The sequence below is a fragment of the Lonchura striata genome, chromosome 7 (genome assembly GCF_050655825.1).
Source record: "Lonchura striata isolate lonStrDom1 chromosome 7, ASM5065582v1, whole genome shotgun sequence".
Classification (NCBI taxonomy): Eukaryota; Metazoa; Chordata; class Aves; order Passeriformes; family Estrildidae; genus Lonchura; species Lonchura striata.
Genome location: NC_140709.1, coordinates 16054225 through 16081809, shown reverse-complemented (window position 1 = coordinate 16081809; position 27585 = coordinate 16054225). Strand labels below are relative to the sequence as shown.

General features: G+C 61.9%; 3 protein-coding genes across 15 annotated transcripts; 2 read left to right on the top strand and 1 right to left on the bottom strand.

Moving 5' to 3' along the window:
• Window positions 1-4597: 4597 nt before the first annotated feature.
• DNPEP (aspartyl aminopeptidase) lies at window positions 4598-9686 on the top strand. Its single transcript, XM_021526328.4, has 15 exons — window positions 4598-4632; window positions 4748-4835; window positions 4912-5000; window positions 5080-5193; window positions 5514-5639; window positions 5778-5908; window positions 6275-6359; window positions 6782-6889; window positions 7121-7198; window positions 7515-7598; window positions 7865-8025; window positions 8182-8221; window positions 8568-8669; window positions 9010-9177; window positions 9571-9686. Exons 1-15 carry the CDS (start codon window positions 4627-4629, stop codon window positions 9619-9621), a joined length of 1431 nt encoding a protein of 476 aa, XP_021382003.1. The 5' UTR covers window positions 4598-4626; the 3' UTR covers window positions 9622-9686.
• A 751-nt stretch (window positions 9687-10437) lies between these two features.
• On the top strand, window positions 10438-21976 carry PTPRN (protein tyrosine phosphatase receptor type N). Its single transcript, XM_077784975.2, has 23 exons — window positions 10438-10565; window positions 12217-12267; window positions 12458-12571; window positions 12806-12911; window positions 13030-13228; window positions 13387-13711; window positions 13921-14037; window positions 14166-14245; window positions 14321-14604; window positions 15056-15142; window positions 15295-15374; window positions 15604-15668; window positions 17903-18115; window positions 18229-18438; window positions 18525-18672; window positions 18828-18901; window positions 19201-19278; window positions 19412-19531; window positions 19644-19810; window positions 20886-20939; window positions 21057-21121; window positions 21210-21283; window positions 21378-21976. Exons 1-23 carry the CDS (start codon window positions 10469-10471, stop codon window positions 21447-21449), a joined length of 2880 nt encoding a protein of 959 aa, XP_077641101.2. The 5' UTR covers window positions 10438-10468; the 3' UTR covers window positions 21450-21976.
• A 167-nt stretch (window positions 21977-22143) lies between these two features.
• DNAJB2 (DnaJ heat shock protein family (Hsp40) member B2) lies at window positions 22144-27585 on the bottom strand. 13 transcript variants are annotated; one of them, XM_021526259.3, is made up of 10 exons: window positions 27449-27585; window positions 26583-26671; window positions 25352-25461; window positions 24862-24915; window positions 24599-24718; window positions 24335-24424; window positions 24106-24211; window positions 23902-23972; window positions 23455-23676; window positions 22144-22523 (listed from the first exon to the last, which is right to left on the bottom strand). In XM_021526259.3, exons 2-10 carry the CDS (start codon window positions 26645-26647, stop codon window positions 22513-22515), a joined length of 849 nt encoding a protein of 282 aa, XP_021381934.2. In that variant the 5' UTR covers window positions 26648-26671; window positions 27449-27585; the 3' UTR covers window positions 22144-22512. The 13 variants fall into 13 exon arrangements, with proteins under 13 accessions (XP_021381934.2, XP_085441147.1, XP_085441145.1 ...); XM_085585021.1 differs by having other exon boundaries at window positions 24599-24715; XM_085585019.1 differs by lacking the exon at window positions 27449-27585 and adding an exon at window positions 27129-27280.

Genomic DNA, 27585 nt, shown 5'->3' with positions numbered 1-27585 from the left:
CAGGGCTGCCTCCTGTCCTGTCTGGTCCTGTGCAGCCTCCCCACAGCTCCGTCCCAGGCCAGGCTGACCCAGACCGGCGGAGCCTGGGAAGTGGCTCCTGAGCCCCTGCACTGGCCTGGTCCCAGTTTCGATCAAATCTTGGATGAGACTGCTGCCGGGAAGGCGTTTGGAGCTGGAATGTCAAACAACTCCCTCTGGTCATGACATCCCTGTGAGCAAAGCCAGCTGCATCCTGCAGCTGCCCCTCCTTCCTGGCCCTCCCCCCGTGCTGCTCCCCCAGGATTTAAACCCAGCACAGCCTCCTTGGGCTGTGGGCGTCTTGGGGCTTGAAGCTAGACAGGATATGGGGACAGGGTGCTGGCCTTTCCTTGTCCCTATACCCTGCCACCAGGACCCAATGCCCCCTTATGCCTGGCCTTAGCTCAAGGGTGAGTTGAGGAATGGGAATGGGAATGAAGCAGCGGGGGTGTCCATTCCCCTCCCTCCTGACCCCTGGCTGTGTTCCTTCATCCCACTCCTTTTACAGCCATGAGCCTCCCAGGCGCCTTTACCCTAAGAGGGAAGGACTGTGTGGCCCATTCCCCAGTGCTGACAGATCCAGGCTGCACGCTATTGTCTAAATAGGAGGTGGCTCTCCCTCCCAGCTTGTACCAAGGCCCAGCCTGGTCTGATGGGGTCTCAGGAGTTTGTGGGTAAAGTCTCCAGTCCCCCCAGCTGCCCCCATGCCTCTGCTCATTCCAGAGCTCAGGACCAGGGGGTGCACAGACTGCCTGTTTCCTCCTGGTCCCCACCTCCATGTCCCCTGGTGATGGGATGCTGAGGACATTGTCCTGTCTGTGAATGACACAGAATGCTGGGGGTCCCTGGATGCCCCCACGGCAAGCATGGATGCCAGGGTTGTCCAGATGCAACCTGTATAGATGCTGGGAGGTGTTTGCTCCCCTCCCTTGGCCTTTGCATGTCCTCTGGGTGAGTTGTTGCCTCTATATTTCACAAGCATGCTGGGGGAGACCAGCTACTTCCATGTCCATGTGGTTGCTTGATGCATACACCTGCCCCATCACTCATCTACAGCTGGCCCTGAGGTCCATGGGGATGTTGGGGATGTCCCCACATCCCTGCTGCCTAGGGGCAGGCTAAAGGGTGTCCTGCCCTCATGGTCCATGGGGACATTCACCTGGCCCAGCAGTGTGGAGATACTGAAGATGCCCTGCTGCCCTTGTGATCCATGTGGACGTGGGGATGACAGAGTGGCTGGGTGGTCCATAAGGATGCTGCAGGCCTCGATAGCATCACCCATGCCAATGAGATGAGGTTGCATTACCCGCTGCATCGCTGGTGGCTCACGTAAGGCATGAGGCCGTTCACTCAGCCTCCAGCAATTCCTGGGCGCTGATTTCACTTTCCCATGCTCAGACACGTGGGCTGGGATGCGGGGGACCGCCTCGATGGATGCCATCCCTTTGCTCATCCTGGCAGGGCTGGCAAAGGAGGGGAGGGTCCAGGCAGCCTGGCAGGCAATGGGAGAAGGGGGTGGCACTTCCTGGATCTCTGCTGTGTTTACAGTCTTTGTCCTGGGCCATCTTTCCATTAACCCCTTCCAGCAGGGAGGGCTAAGCGCTGCCTGCCCATCCCCAGAGCCTGTCCCCAAGCCCCATCCCTGCCAGCAGGGAACACGTCTCTTACGAAGCCTGCCCAGAACCCCACCTAGGCTGCCAGGGGACATAGGAAGGACCACAGTGCCCTATTGCTACTGGCCCTCCCCTGCCAGGCACCCCTGGGCACACACATGAGCCCAGCAGCGGGGTGCATACATGCAGAGGAGGAGATGATGCCGTTTTGGAAGGGCTGCCTGTGGCTTCCCGCTGCACTGGATGATCCATGGGGCAGTGTGGGATGGGGGACAGAAGCACTGTCTTCCTAGGAGCACGGTGATGGGGTAGGGGGCAACCATAGCAGGTGCTGTGCAGCCCTTGGCACCCAGCCTGGGGTGAGTCAGAGCCCACCCGGATATAGCCATCAGGAGCTTTTTCTGGAAGTCCTGCTGTGCCGGGAATAGCTGTGGCACGCCGAGGCACTGCCCTTTGCTCACAGCGGCAGGACTAGACGAAGGCCACACCCGGCCCTGCCACTCACTCCTGCTCTGACCCCCTCGAGCCAGGCACACCCTGCTCCTGCACACACACACACACCCCAGGAGCCATCTGCCCTGAGCACCCACTGGTACCCATCTGCTCTGGGCATCCACCGCCTGGGGAGCCAGAGCCTCTGAATGTCCTCAGATGTCCCTCAGGCACAGCCTGGGAACCATTCAAGAGCACCTGGCCCTGAGCTGGGTTCCGGCAGCAGTGGGGGTGATGCTGGCAGGAGGAGCGTGGGGATGGCTGCCTGGCATACAGGTTCCTTTGACACATGTATCCCAACTCTGGGCTGGAGTGCTGGGTGCCCCAGCCTGGTTCCAGCCTGGCCTGGGGGGGGCCTGGCCCTGTGTTGTGCTGTGGTTGACATGGAGACCCTCCAGCTGTCTGTTTGCAGGGTGCCAGGCAGTGGGAGTGCTCGTTCCCATTTGGTGGTGGGGAGAGGCAGGTGTTGGGGGCTGGGAGCATAAATCCAGAGCTGTCAGGAACTCTCAGCATGACAGGTCACAGGGTCAGGGGCAACAGGACCACCAGTTTCCAGTGCTCAGAACACGGACAGCGTCTCCAGCTAACAGGGTGCCCACACGGCTGACTCAGGAGCTGGGAATCCAGCTGGCACCCTACACCTGGGCCCCATGCAGCAGTCACAGGCTGCCATGTCCATCTCCCAAGGCCACATACCCATTGCTAGGAAGAAAGGATCCTGCTGGGAAATGATGCACGAAGACTGACTGAAACCCAAAACCTTTCTGCTGCATCCAGCCCATGAAGGGAGCCCAGACAAGGGCACGAGGCACCGTAATCCATGCAAAGCCAAGGGGTCCTATCCCTTGGGAGTGCCCCTTGGGCTGACAGGGAGCTTGGGTGCTGCCCTGCCACTGTGCCAACTCTCAGAACCCAGTGCATTGCTGTCACTCAGAGACATTTGTCTCCAACATGGCACCAAGGGTTTGTGCCTTGTTTCCTGTAAGGGCCAAGCAGTGCCAAGGCAGGGGACCAACAATGATGGGGGCTGCAGCTTGGCTGTGACACCCCCCACTCCAAATATACCTAGCCTTGGGGAAGTGAGTGTGTTTTCCTGCGGACCTGCACCCCTCTGCAGGCAGACCAAGCCCCATTTTGGGGCAGCCTCTGCTCCCACTACAACTGGGGCACACCAGGGCAGGATGGGTGACCATCGTTGTGGATGCCCCCTGTTTCCCACTCCCACTCCTCCAGGCTGTGTCCCTCTTCCACACACCTTTAATTCAGCTCTACCCTAGCCTTGTCAGGCACTGTGTCTGGCCTGGACCAGGGTGCGGGGTGAGGGGGGCACGGTGTGGATTGCACGGTGTGGGGTGTGGGGTGAGAGTGCAGTGTGCATGGCGGGGGAGTATAGCGTGGGAGGTGCAGGGTGTGGATTGTGGGGCCGCAGGTCGTGGGGTGCAGGGCACACATTGCCAACTGCACAGTGTGGATTGCAGCATGCACGGCTGGGTGCAGATTGCGGAGTGCATGGCGGATTGCTGGGTGCAGGGTGTGGATTGCCGGGTGCGGGGCTGGGTGCAGATTGCAGGGTGCAGGGTGCAGTGTGCGGATTGCTGGGTGCTGGGTGTGGATTGCTGGGTGCAGGGTGTGGATTGCCAGGTGCGGGGCTGGGTGCAGATTGTGGGGTGCAGGGTGTGGATTGCAGGGTGCAGAGTGCAGATTGCGGGGTGCAGAGCTGGGAGTCCGGGGTGCAGAGTTGTGATTGCAGGGTGCGGGGCTGGGTGGAGATTGCGGGGTGCGGGGCTGGGTGGAGATTGCGGGGTGCAGGGTGCGGATTGCGGGGTGTAGGGTGCGGATTGCGGGGCGCAGGGTGCGGATTGCCGGGTGTGGGGCTGGGTGCGGATTACGGGGCGCAGGGTGTGGATTGCGGGGCACAGGGTGCAGATTGCTGGGTGCAGGGTGCGGATTGCGGGACGCAGGATGCGGATTGCGGGGTGCAGGGTGCGGATTGCAGGGTGCAAGGTGTGGATTGCCAAGTGCGGGTCTGGATGGAGATTGCGGGGCGCAGGGTGCGGATTGCGGGGTGCAGGGTGTGAATTGTTGGGTGCAGGGTGTGGATTGCCGGGTGCGGGTCTGGGTGGAGATTGCGGGGCTCAGGGTGCAGATTGTGGGGTGCATGGTGCAGATTGCCGGGTGCGGGTCTGAGTGGAGATTGCGGGGCGCAGGGTGAGGATTGCGGGGCGCAGGGTGCAGATTGCGGGGCGCAGGGTGCGGATTGCCGGGTGCGGGTCTGGGTGGAGATTGCGGGGCGCAGGGTGAGGATTGCGGGGCGCAGGGTGCGGATTGCCGGGTGCGGGGCCGGGTGCGGATTGCGGGGCGCAGGGCTGGGTGGAGATTGCGGGCGCAGGGCGCGGATTGCGGGGCGCGGATTGCGGGGCGCGGATTGCGGGGCGCGGGCAATTGCTCATTCCTCCAGGCCAGCAGGCGGCGCTGGGGGAACGGGCGCGGGGCGGCGGCGGCCATGCAGGTACCGGGCGGGCGGCGGGCGCGGGACGGGGCCGGGCCGGGGTCCCCGGTGCCGCGGGGGTCCCGGCCCGGGGCGGGGCTTTGCCGGCGCCGTGCGGTGACGGCCGTGCCCGCAGGCGGCGGCGCAGGGCTCGAAGGCGGCGGCGCAGGCGGCGGCGCAGGAACTGGTGAAGTTCGTGAACCGCAGTCCGTCGCCGTACCACGGTGAGCACCCGCCCGCTCCCGCCCCGGCCCTCCTCCCCTTCCCCGCGGGCGGCCCTGACGGCTCTTCCCCGCACAGTGGTGGCCGAATGCCGCAGCCGGCTACTGCAGGCCGGCTTCCAGGAGCTGAAGGAGACGGAGCACTGGGACGTGCGGCCGGCGCAGAAGGTGGGCCCGGCCGGGACGGGGCAGCGGGAGCGGGGGAGGACGAGGCACCTCACCCCTCACCTCCGCCCCCTGCTTCCAGTACTTCATAACCAGGAACTACTCCACCCTCATCGCCTTCGCCGTCGGCGGCCAGTTCCAGCCTGGGAATGGGTTCAGCCTGCTAGGGGCCCACACCGACAGCCCCTGCCTCAGGGTAAGGTCACCCATCTGGGTGCTGAGACCTTCTCTGGGGTCCTCCAGTTTCATGCCACAAGCGAAAACTATCCTGACTACCCCTGTGCCCTGCAGCATCCTTGTTGGCTCCCTACACTTCCCAAATTTGTCAGCCAGAGCAGCCCCTGCATTGCTCCGCCTGCTGCTGTCTCTGTGTCCCCAGTCCTGCAAAGCCCCTCACAGCACCCTGTGCTGGCAGCATCAGCAATGAGGCTCTGGGCATGAGCTGCCCAGTTCCCACCAGCTGCCCGTTCCCCAGCACCGAATGGTGCCAGTAGTGACACCTCTGCCGTTGCCCAGGTGAAGCGTCGCTCTAAGCGGGGACAGGTGGGCGTAGTGCAAGTCGGTGTGGAGACCTATGGAGGGGGCATCTGGAACACCTGGTTTGACCGTGACCTCACCGTGGCCGGGAGGGTGATCATAAAGGTGAGTCTTGTTTAGAGCATGCATGGTCGGATAGTTGTGTGTCTCTGGCACTGGGTCGCTGGCCCCTACACAGAGAGGGACCTGCTGCAACCTCTCAGCTCTGCAGGCCTGGTGCCAGAAGTCCTCCTTGTGTTTCAGGACCAAGCCACGGGGCGCCTGGAGCAGCGCCTGGTGCGTGTGGAGCGGCCCATCCTCCGCATTCCTCACCTGGCCATCCATCTGCAGCGCAGCATCAATGAGAACTTCGGGCCCAACACCGAGCACCACCTGTAAGGCCTGGCTCAGCCCTGACTCCTGGCCAGCCCTTGGGAGGGCTGGGACCCAGCTAAAGCAGAGCCCCACCTTAGCTCTCCCTTTGGCAGCCAATCATTGCAGTGGGGAGATCTGCAGTGGCTTTTAACCCCATGGAGTACTTCCAAGAGATGCTTTCAAGCATAGGATTTGGGAGAGGACACTTGTCCTGACAATAGATTTGTGGCACAATAGATTTGTGCTTAAAATGTGTATTCTTCCTCCATTTGGCATATCAGTCATTCCCTGGAGGTGCAAGGCAAACATGCCAGGAAGGGTTGGCAGTGTGTGACCCAAGCAGGTCAGAGCAAAGCTCTGGGAGCTAATGTTGCTGATCCCCACAGGGTTCCCATTCTGGCCACTGCAGTGCAGGAGGAGCTGGAAAAGGAGGTGCTTATGGAGTCCACACCTTGCAGTACTGCAGCCCAGGTGAGCTGTGTGCCAAGGATCAGCAGCAATGCTTGCAAGGACCTCATACTAGTCACCTTTGATTTTGAGTCCTCGGGCACTTGTCACCAGGTTCCCCTTCTCCCTGTGGACTGCTGGCAACCTTCCACTCCTCTTCCTCACAGCTGTGTACATGGCACTTCTGTTCAGCCATCTCTTCTCACCCTTGCCTGCAGCCAGTGTGGAAGCAGTGCATCTCCCTGAGGAGGCAGGGCAGGGACGGGGGGCTAGCACAGGGGTATAGAGCTGTCCTGGGTGAGGTGGGGGCTTGGACATGGGAGATGTTAGTAGGAGAGAGGACTCTGCCAACATAAGCAGGGTCAGGGACAGCTTTGCAAAGGGAAACCAGGCATTTCTCCTGCCATCCACTGCCTGCTCTGCCCACAGCTCTGTTTTCTTCCCAGGCAGAGCGGCACAGCCCTGTTCTGCTTTCCCTGATCTGCCCCCAGCTGGGGGTGAAACCAGAGCAGATTGTGGAGCTGGAACTATGCCTGGCAGATACGCAGCCAGCGGTGAGTAAGGGCAGGAGCCTCCCTCTGTCTGCCCACAGCCTACAGGCTGGCACTACACAAGTGTTACCTGGCACATGTCCTTTGCTTGGGGTGTGCCCAGGCTGGGAGCTGAATGGAACTAGAGGGAGCTGCTCCTAAGGGGCAGAAATAAGTGTACTGGAATGGGAACCCAGTGGCAGGTACTTTTTGGTGACCCAGAGCCTGTGCCCTACTCCTCTTGGTTCTCTGCAGACGCTGGGTGGTGCCTTTGATGAGTTCATCTTCTCCCCACGTCTGGACAACCTGCACAGCTGCTACTGCGCCTTGCAGGTGAGAGGGGAAAGAATCTGGAGTGCACCCAGCTCAGCTTTGGGCTGGCCAAAGGTTCTGCAGGGGGTCGTGTTCTCATGGAATGGGTGGGTCTAGATTGTTGGAGGACCTGGGGTTGGATGCCCCCTTTGCTGGGTGTGTGGGATTCCCAGCAGCTCCCAGGGGTGACTCCTGCTGTTGCTGGGCAATGTCTGTGCCCACAGCTCCCTTTCTCCATGCTTCGGGCTCTCCTGGGGGATTTCCTGATGGCTCAGTCCTGAGATTCCCAGGATGGAGTAGCACTCAGGGTGATGTCCATTCCCCCCTAATCCTGCAGGCCTTGATTGACTCATGTGCAGCACCGTCGTCCCTTTCCCAGGAGCCCAATGTGCGTCTCATCGCGCTCTATGACAACGAGGAGGTGAGCAAGGGGCACAGCTTTGGGGTGGCTGGCACCAGAAGGGGCTTTGTGTTCTTTGCTCTTCCCCAGCCATGCCTAACAGGAGAGAAATTCCACACCCCAGTGGAGAAAGCAGGGATTTGCTTACACCCACATGGAACGTGGCCCAGGCAGGGGTGGGAAGCACTGGTGTGGCAGGGAGCTGCTTTGCTGGCCTTAGGGAGCAGCCTGTCACTCCTCTGGCCCCTGTGGTGCTGCGGGGCTGTGCTGATGGTGATCCTTGGCAGGTAGGGTCAGAGAGTGCACAGGGCGCAGAGTCCTTGCTAACGGAGCTGGTGCTGCGCCGGATCTCTGCATCGCCACACAACCTGACAGCCTTCGAGGAGGCAGTGGCCAAGTCCTACATGATCAGTGCTGACATGGCCCACGCTGTGCACCCCAACTATGTGTGAGTAGTCTGGGCCATGCCACAGACCTGACCCTACCCCTGCCCTGCCACCTGTGGGACATATCCCCTTCACTCCCCAGGTAGTACAGACAGGACAGTCCTTGTTGCAGCAGGGAGGGAAGACAGCAGTGTGAAACTCTTACTTCTCTTTTGCAGGGACAAGCATGAGGAGAATCATCGTCCAGCCTTCCACAAGGTGAGGGCAGCCCTCTGCTTTAGTCTCGGAGGGTTGCAGTCTGTCCTGTAGCGCTGTGGATTGCCTAGAATTCAAATGGAAAACGTTTATCCTGCAATGGGATTTGACTATGCCACATGTCTGATGTTAATCACTTGGGATCCCAGTCTTGTCCATAGAGCTCCTCTCTGCTCTGAGCTAGGGCTGTCCCCATGGAAACACTGTCCCCATCCCCATGGGCTCACCCAGGAGAGGGAGAATGGACTGATATATTGGGGTGGTACAGCATTGCCTGGGCATGGGTGTTTCCAGGGCCACTGACTATTCCTGAGTCCCATCACGGGCCTGCGGTGCCTCCTTTGTGCAGGGCCCTGTCATCAAAGTGAACAGCAACCAGCGCTATGCCTCCACAGCTGTCACTGAAGCCGTGATCCGGGACATTGCTGCCCGCGTGGGTGTCCCACTGCAGGTGAGCGGGGCTGGGTGAGCCCTCCTTGAACATCAGGAGTTTGGGCTGCAGCCCTGCCCCTGGGTTCATCAGTGCCAAAGCTCTGTTACCGTGTCTGACCCCACTGGGGTCTCTGTGCTGCCTGCTGCTCTGAGGCTCCAGCTGCAGGACTGCCTCAGAGAGCAGGCTGGTGAACAGAAGGGAGCCTGGCCTGAGTGTGTCCTATCTCTGGAGCTTTTTTTGAACCCTGGGATGGGTTGGTGCTGCTTCCCTGCTCCAGGTCGCCTCCCTTCGGGCTGAGGGCCCATGTGGGAAGCCATGGGGTAGCATGTGAAGCTGCTGAGGTCTTGCCTCCATGCAGGAGTTCATGGTGCGCAACGACACACCCTGTGGCACCACCATCGGCCCCATTCTGGCCTCCCGCCTGGGGCTGCGTGTGCTGGACATTGGCTGCCCGCAGCTAGCCATGCATTCCATCCGGGAGATGTGCTGCACCTCAGGGGTGCTTCAGAGCATCACCCTCTTCAAGGTGAGCCCTGTGTCCCCCATCCTGTGCTAAGGCTCATTCCCTGCTGCTCTACATCTCCCACGTCCTCATGTCCCCACCCAATCCCTGCTTTGGGGCTGATCCCAGCCATCCCACAGAGCTCCCCAGCTCCAGAGCAGCTCAGGTACTGGCTGCTTCCGGAGGTGCCCCCTCTCATCCCAGCCTTCCCCAGTGACTGCCATACCTAAGTAGTTCCTATGGCAACCGGTGCTAGCCTTGAGTCAGCGATGGGTTACTATGGTGACGTGGTCCTGCTCTCTGCAAGTAGCTGCCTACCATGACGCTGTGACAGGGAGCTGCTGCCTGCCCCCACTGCCTTTCCCCCCACCCCACCCTGTCTTGCTCAGCCCACCCTGACAGCCTGTCTTCTTCCAGGGCTTCTTCGAGCTCCTGCCGACAGTCAGCAGCAGCCTGGTGGTCGACTGAACATGGCGAGGAAGGAGTAGCAGTGGGTTTACTCCTGGGGCCATTAAAGCATTTCTGTCTTACCAGCGAGTGGTCCATGACTGTGGCTGGGGCTGACGTACATGGCTCCCTCTGGGGACTCCCATGGCTCCTACCTGTGCTCTCCCCTGGAACCATGAGCGAGACCTATTCACCCATCCACAATCCCTTGTCGAGGGGTGCTGGTGGTCCCAGCTAAGGTGCCAAACAGGGTCCGGCTCTTGGCCAGGGAGAGCTGGCGGGAGGATGTCCGTGTCTCGTGCAGCGCTGGGGCCCTCCCTTTCCCCAGGAACGAGCCTGCGGTGTGCGCAGGGATCTGCCGGCGCCAGCCTGAAGCTGCTGGCCGGGCCGGGAGGGGTTCGTGCTCGGGCCGGGGGCTGCCCCTGCCCGCGGGCGGTGCCGCCGGGCGGGGTACGAGGGTGCGGCTCCGCGCTCGCCGCTCATTGGGCGGCGCTCGGGGGCGTGTCCCACGCGGGAGCCAGTGAAGCCGCAGGGCCGGGAAGGGGCGGCCGCTGATTGGCGGGGGCGCTGCCGGCGCCGTGGCACACCCCCGGGGAGGGCGTGACCCGCCCCCGGGGACGCTGCGATTGGCGGGGCGCTCGGCCGCGTCTCCCCGGAGCGAGGCGTGATTGGCCCCGCTGGACAGCGCGGGGCGTGAGCGCGGCGCTGAGGGCAGCCGCGCGGGTCCCTGATTGGCCGCGGCAGCGCGCCGCGCGCCATTGGCGGGGCGGCGGCGGCGGGCGGGGCGCGCGGCGCGGCGGGGCGCGGGTTGGCGGCGGCGGCGGGGGCGCGGCCGGCGGGTGCGCCATGGTGCGGCCGTGAGCGGAGCATGGGGCGGCGGCTCCTCCGGGCGCTCCTCTGCCTCCTCCTCCTGGCCGGCCGCGGGCAGCTGCGTGACGGTGCTGCCGCCGCCACCGCCGCACACGGTGAGACCGCGACCCCGGGCAGGGCTTTGCCCCGGGCTGCGCGAGGGCCGGAAGGAGATTCCCGGGGAGTGGCGGGGCACGGGACTCCGCGGCCGGTGCGGTCGCCGTCGCTGTAGGTTGCTGTCACGGCGTGCAGCGGCGAGTCCGGTCCCTGGCGGATAGCGGGACAGGGCGGCCCAGGACCGGCACCGCGGGTGCGCCATTGGCACCGGGGGCGCCCCTCTCCCGGGGCTGCCGGGCCGCTGGGTGTGCTAAACCCGGGGCACTCCGCCGGATGTAGAGGTGCCGCCCCGCCGGCCCCGAGAGCCAGCAGCTACGGGACGGGAGCAGAACGGTGATTGCTCATGCCCGGGGCAAAGCCGGTGCCTGGGGCTGCCGCACGGCTGGGGAACCCGGGCCAGCGGCCCTAAGCGTGGCTTCCTCCGAGACCATGCCGCCCTTTAGCCGCCCTCCGCCTGTAACTGCGGCCCGCCCGGGCCGGTGCACCCGCTCTTCTCCAGGTCGGTCCGTGTGGTCCGTGCTTGGTGCTCTCGGGGACTCGAGTGTCGCTGTCGGTAGCAGGGCTGTAGCCCACCGGCACGGCACGGCACGGCTCCGGCTCCGGCTCCGCTGACTCACTACCGAGAGCCCGAGGCTGCTGCGCCCCTCGTCCTCCAGCGACCCGGGAGTGCCGGGATGGATCCGGCTGCACCGCGAGGGCCCGCCGCCCCCGGGAGCAAGCAGGGAATGATACCGGGACGGCCGCGGCCGAGCACCGTCCTGGCCGGGGGAGCCTCGCTGGGCTGGGGCCACCGCCCCTCCCGGCGGAGCGCGGCGTCTCGGCGGGAGAGCGCTGCGCCGTTTCAGCACCGCGGACAGCGCCGGCCCTGCCGCCCCGGCCCGGCCCCCGCCGCCGCCGTCCCTGGCGTCTCCCCCGGCAGTGGGGTCCTGTGCCCGCACCTGCGGGGCCTCCGCCCCGGGGGACGCTGGCCCGAGGGTGCCGGGGTTTCGAAGACCCTCATCCCCACTAGCCCCCTTCCCCCGCAGCGGGCTTGATGGGCCCCTCCCTCCCCTCCCCCCGGTTGTTTTCTCGTTCCTTCCTTGCCATCCGGGGCTGAGTCATCGCCTGCTGCCGTCTCGCTGCTGACGGTCTTGGACCGAAACGGGGGGGGAGAGGAAGGGGGAAGCCGCCCCCTGCCCAAGGGCTGCCCGCCGAAGGGGTAGGAGAGGTACACACCCCACACCCCCAACACCACTACATCCATGCTTTGGGGTCTGCCTCGCAGGGAGAGTGGATTCTGGTGTCACTGGGTTGCATCCCTTCCTCGTAGTGCCACACGTAGGAGAGCAGCAGATGTGGTTTTGCAGGTCTCTGCCTCAGTCTCACCTTCCCAGCTGCCAGGACCCTATAAAACTCCAGGCCTTCCCTACTCTCCAGAGCCAAAGGCATACTTTCTATACAGCACCCATCTTGTCTCTGAGGGGCAGAAAAGACTGGCACCGAGCCTCTGCTATGGGCTACAAAGCTGTGTCCCCTCCCACCATCACCACATTGCATCCCTGTGCCGCTTTTCTGGAGCGTAGGGATCCCCCAGGCAGCTGGTGATGAGCAGATTCCATTGGAGTTCCCCTGAATGCTGTGCTCACTGGCCTGTCTGTCTGTCTGTCCCAGGCTGCCTGTTTGACCGAAGGCTGTGCTCCCCGCAGGAGGTGTGTGTGCAGGGTAAGTGGCTAGCAGGGGTGCAGGGATCCCCTCTCCCTTCCCAAGTGTGTGTGAAGGGTACAGGGATGCCTTGCAGGGGAACCTAGGGTGCAGTGTAAGGAGGCATGGCAGGAGAAAGGTGGGGCTGTGCCTGGAGATCCTCATGTTGGGTGTTTGTTCATCCAGTCCCGCTCTCTTCCTTCTCTTGCAGATGGGCTGTTTGGGCAATGCCAGGTGGGCTCCGTGCAGGACAGACCCTACTTTCAGGTCACATCTCCTGTGCTCCAGCGTCTGCAGGATGTCTTGCGGCATCTCATGGCACAAGGTGAGCACGGGAGCATGGGGGAAGTCACTGCGACCATGCAGGGAGGAATGTCGGGTAGAATTGCCTAGTGGCCCTAGAACTGTCTGCGGTCCTGCTGGCCCAGGGTGGGCTGAGGAGGAGTGGGATCAAACCCAGGCCATGGGACACAGGGTCAGAATATCAGGACGGCATCCCATGCACTCACACCATGGTTCCCAGGCTGCCCTCATGTCTCACAGCCTCCCCCCATGGCAGGGCTCTCGTGGCAGGATGGCATCACCCAGTATGTGATCTCTCAGGAGATGGAGCGCATCCCCCGCCTCCGCCTGCCACCCTCGCTGGAGCCGGCAGCCAGGGACAGGTAGGACAGCGCCAGCAGAGCTCAATGGAGCAGCAAGGGCTTTCTCCCCAAAATGGGGTTAGGGGAGGGAACTCCCCCTTTACCCAGAGGAGTTACCCCAGTGCTCTTTGCCTTTGAGGTTCCTGCCTCACCGCAGCGAGCCCCGGCGAGCCCCAATAGCTCCAGACCCTGGCCTGCCAGCAGCTCAGCATTTGGAGCAGCCCCCAGCACTGCTGCTTTCCCCTCTGGTGCAGCGGTACCTGGAGCACGTCCTGCTGCCCTCCTCACCCCAGCTGGGCTACGAGGAGGCTCTGCTCAATCCCTACTCCTACCACAAGGTAAGCTGGGGGGTGAGCACCTTCTCCTGGGCAGAAAAGTAGAGATTGGCAGGGAGCTGCTGCACTCCCAGCACTTTTCTGCTGGTGCTAGGGTACCCCCTGCCTCCTCCGTGGGGTGACAGGGGACCTGTGGGGTTTGACATGTGTTTTGGTTGCAGTTCGGCTATCAGGATGGTGCTCACCAGCATCCCAGCGGCTCAGCCAGGCAGAGCTCTGAGACCTCCTCGCTGCTGGGCCGGGTCCCCGCCCAGACCCTTTTTGGGGCTGGCCCTGTTCCCTCCTATGGTGGGCAGCCAGGAGTGGATGGGGGGCATCTTTTCCAGGACTTGGGCATGCTTTCCCTGCCCAGAGAGAAAGCTGGCCGCCCGGACCCTGCCAGCACCAGGCTTCAGCACAGCTTGCGGCTCCCCAGTGACTACAGAAACATAGAGGAGAGGGAGCAGCAAGCACCCCTGGCTGCCCAGCCACCCTCTGCACAGACGGGTACCTTGTTCTCCAGCCAGGCACCAACCCTTGTCCCTATCCTGTTCCCACAGCCATGAGTTCCTTGTGGCTCACACTTTTCCTCCTCTTTGGGTTTATGCCCACGGGCAGAATATACCCTCAATCCCCCCGCTCCATCTGCTTCATCCCTGGCCCCTGCTCTCCCTGCAGATGCAGAGCATCCAACCTGATGCTACATCCTCTTGCAGATGCTGCTCTGAAGAGACTGGCTTCTCTCCTGGCCAGCTATGGCCTGGGGCTGCCAGAACTGAGTCCCCAGCAGATAAGCAGCCTATCCACCCTCCTCCAGCTGCTCCAGAGCTCTGGTGAGCTGGGCACAGGGATGGGACAAACAGGCACTGGCAGCAGCAGGTGCTAGCATGCCCTGTTTCATGGTAGGGAGTGTTGCCTTTTGGGGTGGGTGCTGCAGGACCTCTGTCTCTCTCCTTTCCAGGTGTTGCTGGCCCTGAAGTGCCCACAGCGAAACGGGTGGGTTTGCAGCAGGCTGATGCTGGAGGAGGTGCCAAGGCACAGGTGGGATGAGGGGGAGAAGACATTTCCCCAAGGCTCTCCTCAGAGATTCCAGCTTCTCCCTTTTCCTCCCTTCAGGTGATGGAGGGGGACATGCAGCATGGAGAGGAGCCAGTGCCCCCTTCTTCCACAATGCCACCCCTCAAAATCCCAGCCAGCAGCTCCCCAGGAGATGGAATGAAGGGCAGGGCAGCATCATCACCAGCTCCCTGGGCTGAGCCACAACAGGGACACAGCGGGGATGCACTCAGCCCTGGAAAGCACATTGTGGTGGAGAAGAAGAGCTACACAGAGATGAAGGACAGGGCACAACAGGGCATGCGACCACTAGACGAGTATGGCTACATCATCACAGACCAGAAGTGAGAGCTGGGGGTCATGCAAGGGGGTCTGCATGTGTGAAGGGTCTGTATCTCCCCACCAACAGCTGTCACAGCGTCACATGCTTGACTGAACCTGTTGGGTCTTTGGTAAGGTCGGGTTTCTATGGGGTCAGCTCCCACTGATCCATTCTCTATGCACAGCCCTTGTTCTACCCCAAAGTCTTCCTTTCCCAGCCCACACCAAGGCCAGAGCTCAGTGTTGCAGGATGGAAGGCTGGGAGTGTGCGTGCACAAATGTCTCTGTGCACACTCGTGGGCAAGGGGGGCCAGCTCACTGCCACACTCTTCCCTCCTGCCAAACCTGGCACCTGCTCTTGCTGTGTGCTTGGGACCCCCTGAGCCTGCCTATTCCTGTTCCCTGGCTGTGGGGAGCACCGGGCTGTTCTCTCACCCCTGCTACCCCCTCCTCACCCTGACACTGTCCCCACAGGCCCCTGGGGCTGGCTGCTGGCGTGCAGCTGCTGGAGCTCCTAGCCAAGCACCTCCACCTCTCCACCGCCAGCTTCATCAACATCAGGTGAGGGTTCTGGTGCCATGCGCTGCTGCTGCCTGAGCCCTGGCCATGCTCAGCACTGCCAGGCAGGGGGACAGGAGAGACTGGGCTGTGGGTAGGGGATAGGGAGGTCTGCATTTCCAGATCTCACACTGTGTCCCCCCTTTCTCCGGCAGCGTTGTGGGTCCTGCACTTACCTTCCGCATCCGACAGAACCCCCAGAACTTTTCACTGGCAGACGTGGCCAGCCAGACTGGTGAGTTGGGCAGTGTCCCCCTGATCTTGTTCCTCTCTTCCCCTCCTGGCTGTGGAGCGCCCCTTCCCAGGGACCAGGAAGAGAGGGCTCCTGCTGCACATCCCTCTGCCTTTGGCTGAGGCGAGGAGCTGAAGTGAGCAGCTGTCAGAGCTGTCCCTTGGTTCTGTTTCTGGGGGGTCTCTTGTGTGGAGGGGAAGCTTTCCTCTGACCATCTCCTCCCTCTCCACAGAGCAAGTGAAGGGAGAGCTGGAGCATGAGCTGGGCCTGAAGATTGTGCAAACAGGAGTGGGAGAGGTAGGAGTGAGCAAGGATTCCGTCCCTTGGGGCTGGGGGGAGCAGGGATAGGGGAGTGGGGGTGCCACCCCTGGGTACAAGCCAGGAGCCCCCAGCCCTGGGATACAAGGGTCTTTGTGGGTGAGCTGTCCCTGCAGGTCTGTGGGGCAGCTGAATAGCAGAGGAAACTGGGCAGTGTTTGGGATGCTGTGTTGGAGATAGACTCCAGTCCTCTGTTGGAGAACTCCTGTTGGAGACTGCTCCAGTCCTGCCTGTCCATCATCCCCTTCCACTGCCTGGCAGCATGATCCTGCCCAGGGCTCTCAGCTCTTTTCAAAACAAAGTGCCACAGTGTTTGAAGGTGGTTTGAGAGGGATTCCCAAAGGCTTTTCTTCCCCTCAAGACAAGGGGACTGCAGGCTGTGTCCCTCAAGGCTCATCCTCATCCTTGCCTCCCTCCAGCCTGCACACCCATCTCAGCTGTGGCCTGAGCACCCGAGCACTGGGATGTTCCCAGATAACTCCACAAACCATAGCTAGGCAGGCAAAATGTCATCATGTCCCCAGAGAATGGCAAAGCAGCTGGAGGCAGGGATGGAACAGGAACCATCTGTTTGGAGAGGGGTTACCCCTCTCATGCTCCTCTGGGGAGCCACAGGAACAGTCTCCTGGGGCAGGGAACAGGGGTTGGAGATAGGGACAAAGACTAGTTCCCATGTTTTCAGCCTGAGGAGGAGAAATGGTGTAGCACGTCCCCAGACCAGTGTCCCCATTTCTCATTTCTTGTCATGTGGCTGTAGTTGTGAGCAGGGAGGAAGGAAGGAAGGGGGAACTTTGGAGGAGGCTATGTAAAAGGGGTGGCCTGGCCACTGAGGCAACCTGTCTCTATCAGAAAAATGCAGAGTGTGTCTATGGCAATACCTTTTGGTGAGGCAGGTGGCAGGAACTGGGATAGATGTCAGAGGTTACCAAGATGGAGCTCAGAGGAAGCTGAGGCAGCTTTGCAAGCTCCCTTCTGCATTGACCTTCCCAGTTCTAGCCAGCTTGTGCTTTTCCTCCATTTCCTCCTGGCTCTGGACTTGGTGGGACTGGTGCAAGATTTGAGGAAGAGGGATGCAGGGAGGCAGGGAGACAGCAGGGTCTGGGCAGGCCTTGGGAGAGAAATCCCTTCTGACCCCCCTGACACTGCCAGGGGCTGCAGGGCAGCTCCTGCTCGGGTGCCCTGGGGAGCTGGGAGGTGCTGGGCCTGGTGGGTGCCCTGGCTGCAGGACTGGCTGGATGCTGATGGCAATCAGGTGCTGGGGGGCAGGTGGCAGCAGGGACACCTAGGCTGGGGACATCCCCAGGCAATGATGATGATGATGTAGTTGATGATGGTGCAGTGTTCCCTCAGTAACATCATCAGACTCATAGCCAATGGGAGGCTGTGGCAATGAGGTAATGCAGGGCTCTGGCAGCTCATTGGGCACAGGATGTTTGAATTGGTGATGCCTCAGTATCCCTGGGCTACCCTAGCTGGACGAGGCAGTCATGGCATTGACAGGAAGGTCTTGTCCAGCAAGGCCTGAGCAACATCCTGTTCCAGCATGGGACTGGCATGGATTGGGGTGTCTCCCACAATCACAGGGAAGGAGCCCTAGAGACACAACCTGTAAGGAGGCAGAAGCTGCTCTGTGTCCTAAATGAGGAGGGCAACAGAGAGGATTTGTCCCCTGGCTGCTACAGCTGGGGTGGTACCAGCCGTGCTGGCATATTCCCCACCCTGCCTCCCTCGGTGCTCTGCTGTGGGGCAGTGGTCTGGGAGTGGTGCACCCAGCGCTGCAGCTGCCTATCCTACACCATTAACTCCTTGGGCTGAATGCAGCCCTTGTTGATCTCCAGTTGGGCAGAAGGAGGCTGTGGAACGAGAGTTCTAAGGGAGAGTTCTACTGCCTGCCTTGCAGAAGGGCAGTTCAGGCTGGGTTTGCCTCAGGCAGCAGCCCTGAGTGCTGGGAGCAGGGAAGCAGGAAGTCACTGCTACCTGGGCTTGGCCAAGCTCCTCCAGCTCCAGGGACACCACTGCAGCAGTTCCCCATGAGACACTTAGGTGGGTGCACTCTGCCTCATCCCAGTGACACCAGCTCTGCCCCAGCACCCTCAAGAAGGGGAAGGAAGAGCCCTTGCTCTGTTTTAACCCTCAACAACCCAAGTGTTCAGCAGAATAGTCTCTCCCCCCCCAGCCCATGCTAACTGGCCCTTACTTGGCTTGGTCCCCAGCGAAATGAGGCTGCTGCCTACTCACGCCCGTCCCGCTTCGGGGACGGCTTCCACTCGGTGCTGCTGACCTTCATCGCCCTGGCCTGCGTGGCAGTCATTGCCATCGCAGTGTCTGCGGCCTTCTGCCTCCGGCGCCACGCCAAGCAGCGGGAGAAGGAGCGCCTGGCTGCCCTGGGGCCCGAGGGTGCTGCTGACACCACCTTCGAGTACCAGGTAGGGCCCTGCAGGAGGTGGGACCCCGCACGTGTCTGCATCACTCGGGGTGCATGGAGCCGCCCGATGGCGGCGCGGTGGCCAAGGGACAGGGCTCTTGCTGGCCTTCCCAGGAGCTGTGCCGCCAGCACATGGCTGCCAAGTCTCTCTTTGGCCGCACCGACGCGCCGGCAGCACCGGCGGAGACCTCGAGGGTCAGCAGTGTCTCATCCCAGTTCAGCGATGCCCCACAGCCCAGCCCCAGCTCCCACAGCAGCACACCCTCCTGGTGCGAGGAGCCCGTCCAGTCCAACATGGACATCTCCACCGGCCACATGATCCTGGTGAGCCAGCCTGGAGAGGTGCCAGCCCCCTCCCCAGCCCTGCATCTGCCCCTCTGCTGCCGGCTGACTCCCGCCCTCTGCCCCAGGCCTATATGGAGGACCACCTCCGCAACCGGGACCGGCTGGCCAAGGAGTGGCAGGCACTCTGTGCCTACCAAGCTGAGCCCAGCATCTGCTCCATTGCCCAGAGTGAAGCCAACGTGAAGAAGAACCGCAACCCTGACTACGTTCCCTGTGAGCATCCCAGCCACCCTGCCGCAGGGATCAGCCCCAGGGACCAGCTGTCCTGCTAGAGCAGGGCGTGGGGCATGGGGACGCTCCGGGCCATGCCTGGTTGCACATCAGTGTGCCTCTAGCTACTCACCAAGTCTCCTGCTCTGTTCCCCCAGATGATCACATGCGGATCAAGCTGAAAGCAGAGAGCAACCCATCCCGCAGTGACTTCATCAATGCCAGTCCAATCGTGAGTGATCACTGAGGGTTCCTGCCCTGCCACCCTGCTCCTCTATGTGCCCATCCTAGGTCAGGTTTTTACTCTGGGGTAGAGCTGGACTGAAATTACATCCCTCAGGGCTACAGATGTGAGCTTTGTGCCTGCCCCATTGCTCAAACAATTGTTAAGTGCCATTTTCATCCTGGCGGGGGCACCTGAATCTCCCTTCCCAACCCTCCTATCACTCCTGGAGTATCCCCCTACTCCTTCAAGTGTCACCAGCCTCTGGCTGAAGAGCGTGAAGTGTGATACACCCTTTCCTCCTCCAGATTGAGCATGACCCACGGATGCCAGCGTACATTGCCACACAGGGGCCCCTGTCCCACACTATTGCTGACTTCTGGCAGGTGAGTGTCACGCAGCTGTGCCAGTACATTGGAGTCCCTTTGTGTGCTGCCCACAAAATGGGTCACAGGGGCTTTACTGCCCTCCCACGTGGGCTGTTCCCCAGCAATGAAGCCCCCCTTGCCTTGCCCACAGATGGTGTGGGAACATGGCTGCACTGTCATTGTCATGCTGAGCCCCCTCGCCGAGGACAGTGTCAAGCAGTGTGATCGCTACTGGCCAGATGAAGGCTCCTCTCTTTACCACATTTATGAGGCAAGTGTGGCAGGTAGCCTGGGGTATGGAGGATCCTCCAGCCCTTGTCCTCCTGAGCATCAGTGCAGCACTTGCCTGGCTCTGATGCCCACCCTCTGCTTCGCTTGGGCAGGTGAACCTGGTGTCAGAGCATATCTGGTGCGAGGATTTCTTGGTGCGCAGCTTCTACCTGAAGAACGTGCAGTCGCAGGAGACCCGCACCCTGACGCAGTTCCACTTCCTCAGCTGGCCGGCCGAGGGCATCCCCACCACCACCCGGCCCCTCCTCGACTTCCGCAGGTGAGCGCCCACCTGGCACCGTGCCGGCCCTTGGGGAGCCAGCGGCGATCCCAAATGCAGGCCACTGACGGGCGAGGTGAGGACATCGCTGCCACGATGATGAGGGTCGGGGCCATGGCATGGACCAGGTGCAGGGACTAGGAGCTGCCATGGATGGGAGGGAGCAGAAAAGACAGGTTTTGGCCAGCTTGGATTGAGGCTCAACAGAGTTTGGTGGGCAAGAAACCTCTGGTTGACATTGCCAGGGCTCTCCAGCCTTCACAATGAGGGTGGGAAAAGTGCTCTTCCTCTGAGCATTGACTGGCACCTTCCTCAGCCATATGTGCAAGAAGAAATCCCCAGTGCCAGTTTTAAATAGGCTGTGACCCACTGCTCCCAATGCCCTGTGGCATAGTGGTGGATCCCCAGCTAGCCCAGGGCAAGGGCTGCAGGACTGGGACTGCTCCCAGGAGACTTGCCTGCCCAAGTCTTTAGATCCCTGGTGGTGGTGGGCTCTTGCCAGGCACAGGCTGCTCACTGTCCCCAGGTTGTGTGGGGCAAGGGACCCAGCCTAAGGCAGCGGGGGTGGGGGGTCTCTGAGCATGTCGCCCTCCACTCAGTCCCGCTCACGCTCTCTCTCTCTCTCTCTCTGTCTGTCTCTGTCTCTCTCTCGCAGCTGCCGGCGTCATTTTTGTGATTTGCAGCTAGTAATCTGGCTCCAGTTGCATAGTCACAAAAGTGATCGTTGGCAGCCGTGCCTGCTGCATGGAGCATTCCAGGAGCCCTACCGGCGCCTGGCCCCCAGCTTCACACCCCACCGGACCAGAGCTGCTCCCTGGGGGTCCTGCCACTGCTCCCCTCCCCAGGCTGGGCACCTGAGGAACTGAGCTCCTTTCCCTGCCCCGGCCACTTTCCACTCGTGGTCCCCATCCGATGTCCAGCACCATTACGGAGGGAGGAGGAGCCATGGGCGGGACCCCCAGGGCCACATCATGGTGTGCTGCTGCCCTGCCCCACCGAGCACAGCAAGGGACACCTAGCACAGCCTTGACCCTGGCACAGCAGAGCACTGATCTGTTCCCTCTTATCCTTGCAGGAAAGTGAATAAGTGCTACCGCGGTCGCTCCTGCCCTATAATTGTGCACTGCAGGTACTGCAGGGGAATGAGGGGTATTTGGGCTTGAGGGTGACTGAAGGCTGGGACCTGCTGCCCAGGACCATTCCCATTGGGACCAGCTTCCCTGGACCAAGCATCTGTGTTTTGCAGTGATGGTGCAGGCAGGACTGGGACCTACATCCTTGTCGACATGGTCCTGAACCGAATGGCCAAAGGTAGGTGCAGGGAAGCACCATTTCTGCCCTGTCCATGAGCTTGGCCTATGAACTCCCCTCCTAGCACCCCTCTCTCCCTCTGCCCCAGGGGTGAAGGAGATAGACATAGCTGCTACGCTGGAGCATATCCGAGATCAGCGGCCTGGTATGGTGCAGACCAAGGTATGCCCCAAAATGGGGATCCTCTTCCTCCACCTACGTAACCCCTGGGGCTGAGGTGGCAGGGATCCTCACGTCTCCTGCTGTGCTCCTGCAGGACCAGTTTGAGTTTGCACTGACGGCTGTGGCCGAGGAAGTGAACGCCATCCTGAAGGCACTGCCACAGTGATGGCAAGGAGCCCTCCCTCCCCTCTTGTCTGCTCCCTGCCCTGCGCTTCGCACTCTCCTCACCGGCCTCTGGGGCTGCTCTCCCTGTAAAATGGTGTCTGTGCTTCTGGCTCTGCTCCCCCCACCCCCAGGCACCCCTTCCCATCTCCCCAAGGACACTGACTCAGGCCCTCTGTGTGCAGGAACCCCACCACACCCACTGTCACCTCAGAGGGGACAGGGCTTGTGGCCCTTAAGCCCTGTGGAGGGGAACACCAGGTGGGGCTGGTGGGAACTGGCAGGGGGACTCCCCAGCCTGTCAGTTCCATGTTAGCCCTCTTCCTGTACCCATGTGGGGGGCAGAAGTGGGGGCGAGGGTCCTCCACAGCTGGAGATAGCATGGGGTGCAGGGGGCCTGGCCCAGCCCCACTCCAGGTCCCCTTTGTGTGCTCCCTGCCTAGTCACTCGAGCAGAAGAAAAATTTCTAGAGAACTATAATTTTGTATCTTGATGTGAATAAAGTTCTTGTGTTACGTTCGTGCAGCTGCAGCCAGGCCTGCCCTCTGACTGTGTGTATTGGGATGGCACAGGGAGGAAATGTGACGTTCATCCATCTCCACCCCTGCACTCTGCAACTGCCAGACAAGTACAGCTCACCTGCAGGCAAAGCTGAGAACCCTGCATCCCCAGCCCAGAAAGTCCCCACAGGCAGGAGCTACTGCAAACAGGTTTATTGACAGCTGTTAGCAGAAGGGGGACAGAGAGGGGGGGCTACAGCGAGGAGGGGGGCTGAGCCCAGCCCTGCTGGCTGAGCCCAGCCATGCTGCCCCTCGCTGCGTACAGCCAGCAGCCTAATCTACAGCAACCCCCATCACCACCCTCTCCACCACCCTGTGGTGCCCAGGGCCTCTCCCCCCAGCCCCAGGTATTGCTTGGCCACAAGCCCTGTCATGCCTCCCCTCACCGCATCCCGGAGCCAGAGGGTGCTGGGGAAGGGGGTGGCAGGGGGTGGCCGTGCAGGGAGAAAGCGGAATCCTGGCTGGGAGAACCTCCGTGGGCGTGCGCGGTCCCCGGGCGCAGCAGCCTCAGAACACACCTGGGGAGACAAGCGGAGGGGGGTACACAACAGCACCTGTGAAATCCTCCTCGGCCAAGGGCTGGGGAGAGGCAGGCATGGAGGGAGGGAGGTCCCATTAGGAGGAGGAAGACAGCCAAGGCAGAACTATGGGCAATGAAGAGGGTAGGAACACTTGTGAACATTCACGGAGGGTCACTGCTGCTGTGGGAAGCAAGGAGGGACAGTGCCCTGGAGGGTGTGCAAGGCATACAGAAGGGAGTGACCAGGCAGAGTCTGCAAGGAGACAGGGGAGGACGAGTACGGGCAGGAGCAAGAGCATCCAGAGCAAAGAGACAAGACCCAAGGCACCGAGCAGAGGCTATGTGCACAGCCCTCCTTGCAAGGAGGGGAGCTCAAGTCAGCACTCCTTGCAGCCTGGGCAGGGGCAGGCTGCAGCCAGGGAGGCACCTGCTGGAGACCCTGCCTGCCTGGAGGGCTGGCAGGGAGAGAGGGGCAGGCACAGCCAGAGCATGCCTGTCCATGGGCTCCCCACACTTCCAGCAGACAGGGCAGGCAGCTGCCCCTCTTCCTGGGACCCCATCAAGGGGGCTCCTCTTCAAGCCACTACTTCCAAGTCTGAGAGCCTCCAACGCTGGGATGCCACTAGCCATCCACTCACCTGAGCAAGGAGGCAGGGCAGAAGAGACCCCCCTCCCTTGCTATGGGAGGCAGGAGCTGAGTTCCAAGCAGAAAGGCTCCAGCCCTGCTTTCCTCTCCCTGCCTCACACTCAGAGCAGGGGGCAGTGCCACAGCTTCACTTTGGGGGCAGGTTCGTGCCCCCCTGCAGCAGAATTGCTGGCCCCCAGTGGCTCCTGCTCCAGCCTCCCCCGGGCACCACGGGCTCTGCGGGTGGAGGACGGGCTGCTGTGGCTGCCCCCCGGAGCCGACAGGGAGCCGGGGCTGTGCCCACCTGCTTGGTGGTGCCCCGCAGCTTCCATCTCAGAGAGGCTGTAGGCCATGGCCAGCTGCAAGTCCTCATCCTCATCCTCGCTATCCGTGTAGAGGCAGACAGGTGAGGAGCTCGAGGTCTGGTGTGGGGCTGGTGCTGGCGGGGAGGGGGCCCGTGGCCTGGGGAAGGCTTGCTGCTCCCGCCGGCTCAGCTCCAGCCCCAGTGCCATGTCATCAGGAACACCTGTGGGGACACACGCAGGGACTGGGGGACTCATCCACTCCAGTTCCCCAAAGGTGGCGTGGGGCACTGGCACCCCCAACCCACCCCACCAATCCTTCAGAGCAGAGATCCAAACCAGGGCCAACCAAGGCTCAGTCCAAACCAAAGCCTGGATGCAGGATCTCAGACACCCCAAAGGGAAAGGGTGCAGATCTCAACAACTCCGTTTGCAGAGCCCCTTCTCACCATCAATGTGGATCGACTTCAGCTCCCCATCCTCCTCCACTTCCACCCGCTCCCGCCCGTTCTCAATGATCCTGCAGACAGGCAAACAAACACATGGACGGTCAAGGGCCATGCAGCCAGAGCACCACAGCAGAAGTTGCAGGGTCAGAGGCCTGCTGATGGCAGAGAGTCTGTGGGAGCAAGGTGGACTGGCACTGCCCTCACCTCTTGGTGGTGATACGCCTGCCGTTGACAAAGGTGGTGGAGGTGGAAACAGAGCGGAAGCCCAGTCCTGCGTCTGCACCAGAGCTGAAGGATGAGGCAAAGAAATCTAGAGAAGGGAACAACGTGGTTGGTGGCTGGCTGGGTGGCAGGAGGGCAGGGGACAGACTCTGTAGAGGGGAACATGGTGCTCTAGGACTCCCCTGCTGGGAGGAATGGCAGCATCTCCTACCTGAGGATCCTGGGAAAGGGGAAAAGAAGTGGCCTCCCCCATGGTGCCGGGGGCCAGGTCCTCGCAGCTCAGAGAAGGGCAGCATGTCATCTGAAAGGCAGGGGCCCCACATCAGCATTACCCCATCAGCTTGGTGAACCAGGAGCAGGGCACTGATGCAAGGACCCTCTGCCAGGGCCAGCCATGAGCTCTATCCCCAAGCTCAGCAGCTGCCCCACAGACAGAGAGATGCCCAAGAGCCAGCCTCCCATGCCCCACACGCACCAAAGAACTCAGCAAAGGGGTCTCGTCCGCCAAAGAACTCCCGGAAGACATCGTGAGCACTGCGGAAGGTGAAGGTGAATTCAGGGGCCCCAGCACTGGCCCTGGATCCGCCTGGTCCTCCTGGAGGGAACACACTCAGTGTTAAATGGAGCCCTGGGTGACATCTCCCCTGAAGGGTAGGGAGCCCTGGTGGCACTGACCCACACTGGGTCTCCAGACAGGGATGTACCCAGAGCTGCCCTAACCCCTACAGCCCCACTCACCTGCTCCCATGAGTCCATCCTTGCCATAGCGGTCGTACACATCACGCTTCTGCTCTGGAAGAAGAAAGGGGGCTGCAGGGAAGCTGTCTGCCAGGTGGAGACAGGAGCACTGACACTTCTCCCAACTAAAGGAGGTGCAGAATAGCAGGGAGCAAGAGGAGGTGGCTGGCACAAGCCCCTGCCACCCCAGCACTGCACCCAAACCAAAATAAGACCACTGGGCAAGAATGCAAAAGCTTCAGGCCCATTAGGGAGAGCCCACTGTGGATGTCAACAGCTCAGCATCTCTCTCAAAGGCTCTTTTGGGAGATGTGAGGAAGTAACAAAGACCCAAAAGATATGTGGTAAAGCTGTAAAGATTCACTGCCTCCAGAGGACAGCCAGGGATGAAACCTGGGTGAGCCCAGAAGCAGGACATCCTGCTTCTGTGTGAACAGCTTCAAGGGCAGACACACACACACACACAAAACACATCACTGTGGCCTCTTACTGTCCGACAGCACTTCGTACGCCTCGGCGATCTCCTTGAACCTCTGCTCAGCATATTCCTTGTTGTCTGGGTTTTTATCCGGGTGCCATTTCAGCGCAGCCTTCCTGTACCTGCACAGAGGGGCAGTGATGGGCACACAGCAGCCCTTGGGCTCTTGGGCCAGCACCCCCCATCTGAGCATGCACCTCCTAGCCTGTGGGCAGCAGCACCCCAAGCCCGCTTCACCCAGCACCTTACAGACTCAGGCACTGAATAGGAGCTCCTGGACTAGTTATTCCTTCCAAGAGTACGTGTTTTCATATATAAATATACATATACATACACATATATATATGTATATATATAGATATATACATATTTATGCATACACCAACACACAAATACTAAACAAACAAAACAGAAATTACCCCAGAACTGCAGCACAACCACAGCAGAGCAATGTGTGCCCACCTCAGCTGCCCTCATTGATGGCTCTGGACAATGCTCACAGGTTTGTTCTGGAGCCTTCATGGGCTCCACTGAGTGTGCATGGACCAGGGGTTGCTACAGGGCCCCTGGGGCCAGGAGAGCACCATCAGCCCTCTTGTCCCCACTGCAGTTAGCTAGGGTTAACCCATGCTTCTCAGCTTCTGCCACTCACTCTCAGGAAGCCCCTCACCAGGACCTCTGCCACCTGTTGGCAAGCCAGCAGTCTGCTGGCATTCTCAGGCGATGCCTCACCCCAGTGAGAGCAGCAGCAGCTCGGCAGGGCACCAAGCAGGAGCTGCAGAGACTCAGGAGGCTCTGCCAGCTCCCCAGTAGTATCTGGGGCACAGCAACAACCTGCACAAAGGGCCCACATCCCTAAAAAGGGACATGCTGCTGTTCACTCTGTGATCTCCAGTCCCCTGACTGATGCCAGCAGAGTCCTTGTGCCCCAAGCATCTGCCATCCCTGCACCCTCTGGCAGAGCGAGAAAGGGGAGCCTCCAAACACCACTGAAACTTGCCTCCAGCCCTAGGCCCACAGCAGGGAGAGAGGAACCAAACCCCACCAAAAGATGCCTTTGTATGGCAGCAAAGCCCAACCCCGCTCTGGCATCCATGCAAAGGAAACAAAGGCTGAATTGTCACCTCTGCAGCTGGCCCCTGTCCCCACAGGCCCCGAAGGGAGCCCCTGCCTCTCTGGCACCAGGTGGGGGTGGCTTGGGGGACTCTGCCCCACAGGCAGAGGCACGCTGCCATACACTTACGCCTTCTTGATGTCCTCAGCGGTGGCGTTGCGGCTCACCCCCAGCGCTTCGTAGTAGTCGACCATGACGTGAGCTGTCCCACGGCGTCACTGCAGGGGGAGAAGGCAAAGTCAGGGGTCCACAGGGTGTGGGACAGCACGGGCAGGCTGCCTACCCTCTCTAGCGCCCCGGCCACCCCACTGCCTGCCGAGAGCAACTCGGCTCTCCCACGCCCAGCTCCCAGCACCCGCGGCACCTACAGCCCCGGTCGGGGGCCCCTGTGCTGCTGCCGCACCGCCGTCCCGCCGGTCAGCCCAGCTCGCCCAGGCGGGGGAAGGGGTCCCGCTCCCTGCCCGCTTCCCCGGGGCTCAGCGGCGGGGCGGGGGCAGCGGGAGGGCGCAGCCCGCTAAGGTGCTTAGCGGCTGCAGCGGATTAAGGGCTCAGCGGGGACCCTCCCCGGCCCCGGGCACGCCGGGACACTTCCACGGGCCGGTCCGCTCCGGGGAGGAGAGGAGCAGAGCGCGGCCGCTGCAACCCCCACGGTACCGTCCCACCGCCGGTACTCGCCCCGGCCCGTGAGTCCCAGCTGGCGGGAGGGCGGTGCTGGCGCTGGCACCGGCACCGCCGCGGCACTGGCACCGCCCCCCGGCCCGGCGTAAACACGGCGCTCCCGGGGCCACCCGCTGCTGCTGGAAGTTTCCGCACCCCGCCCCGCCGCCACCGGCGGGCGGCCCTGAGCTGCGGCCAGCAGATCTGGGGCACCGGGAGGGGCGGCGGCGCCGGCACGGCAAGGGACGGCACTGGCCGCACTCCCACCGTGCGCCACGGTTCGCCTCTCCCCGGTGGCCCCTTGCTCCCCGCTCCCCCCGTCCCGCCCCGGTGCCCACCTGAGCGCCGCCGCAGAGCCCTCCCCGCCCGCCCGGGCCGCCCGCGGCCGGTGTCGCGCGTCCCCCGCGCCCGGGCCACCGCGGGCCTGGAGGCGGCTCCGCGCCGTGACGGGCGGCGGCCGCAGCCAACCGCGGCC

Bases quoted from the DNA above. Each gene is read 5' to 3' on its own strand.
- DNPEP (XM_021526328.4), top strand. The intron at 8,222-8,567 runs GTGAGGGCAGCC...TCCTTTGTGCAG, and splicing joins ATCGTCCAGCCTTCCACAAG to GGCCCTGTCATCAAAGTGAA. The intron at 9,178-9,570 runs GTGAGCCCTGTG...GTCTTCTTCCAG, and splicing joins AGAGCATCACCCTCTTCAAG to GGCTTCTTCGAGCTCCTGCC.
- PTPRN (XM_077784975.2), top strand. From the start codon at position 10,469: ATGGGGCGGCGGCTCCTCCGGGCGCTCCTCTGCCTCCTCCTCCTGGCC. The intron at 14,246-14,320 runs GTGGGATGAGGG...TCCTCCCTTCAG, and splicing joins GAGGAGGTGCCAAGGCACAG to GTGATGGAGGGGGACATGCA. The intron at 14,605-15,055 runs GTGAGAGCTGGG...CTGTCCCCACAG, and splicing joins TACATCATCACAGACCAGAA to GCCCCTGGGGCTGGCTGCTG.
- DNAJB2 (XM_031505433.3), bottom strand. From the start codon at position 26,647: ATGGTCGACTACTACGAAGCGCTGGGGGTGAGCCGCAACGCCACCGCT. The intron at 24,916-25,351 runs GTAAGAGGCCAC...TTCTTCTTCCAG, and splicing joins GTACGAAGTGCTGTCGGACA to AGCAGAAGCGTGATGTGTAC. The intron at 23,677-23,901 runs GTGAGAAGGGGC...GTGTCCCCACAG, and splicing joins GAAGTCGATCCACATTGATG to GTGTTCCTGATGACATGGCA.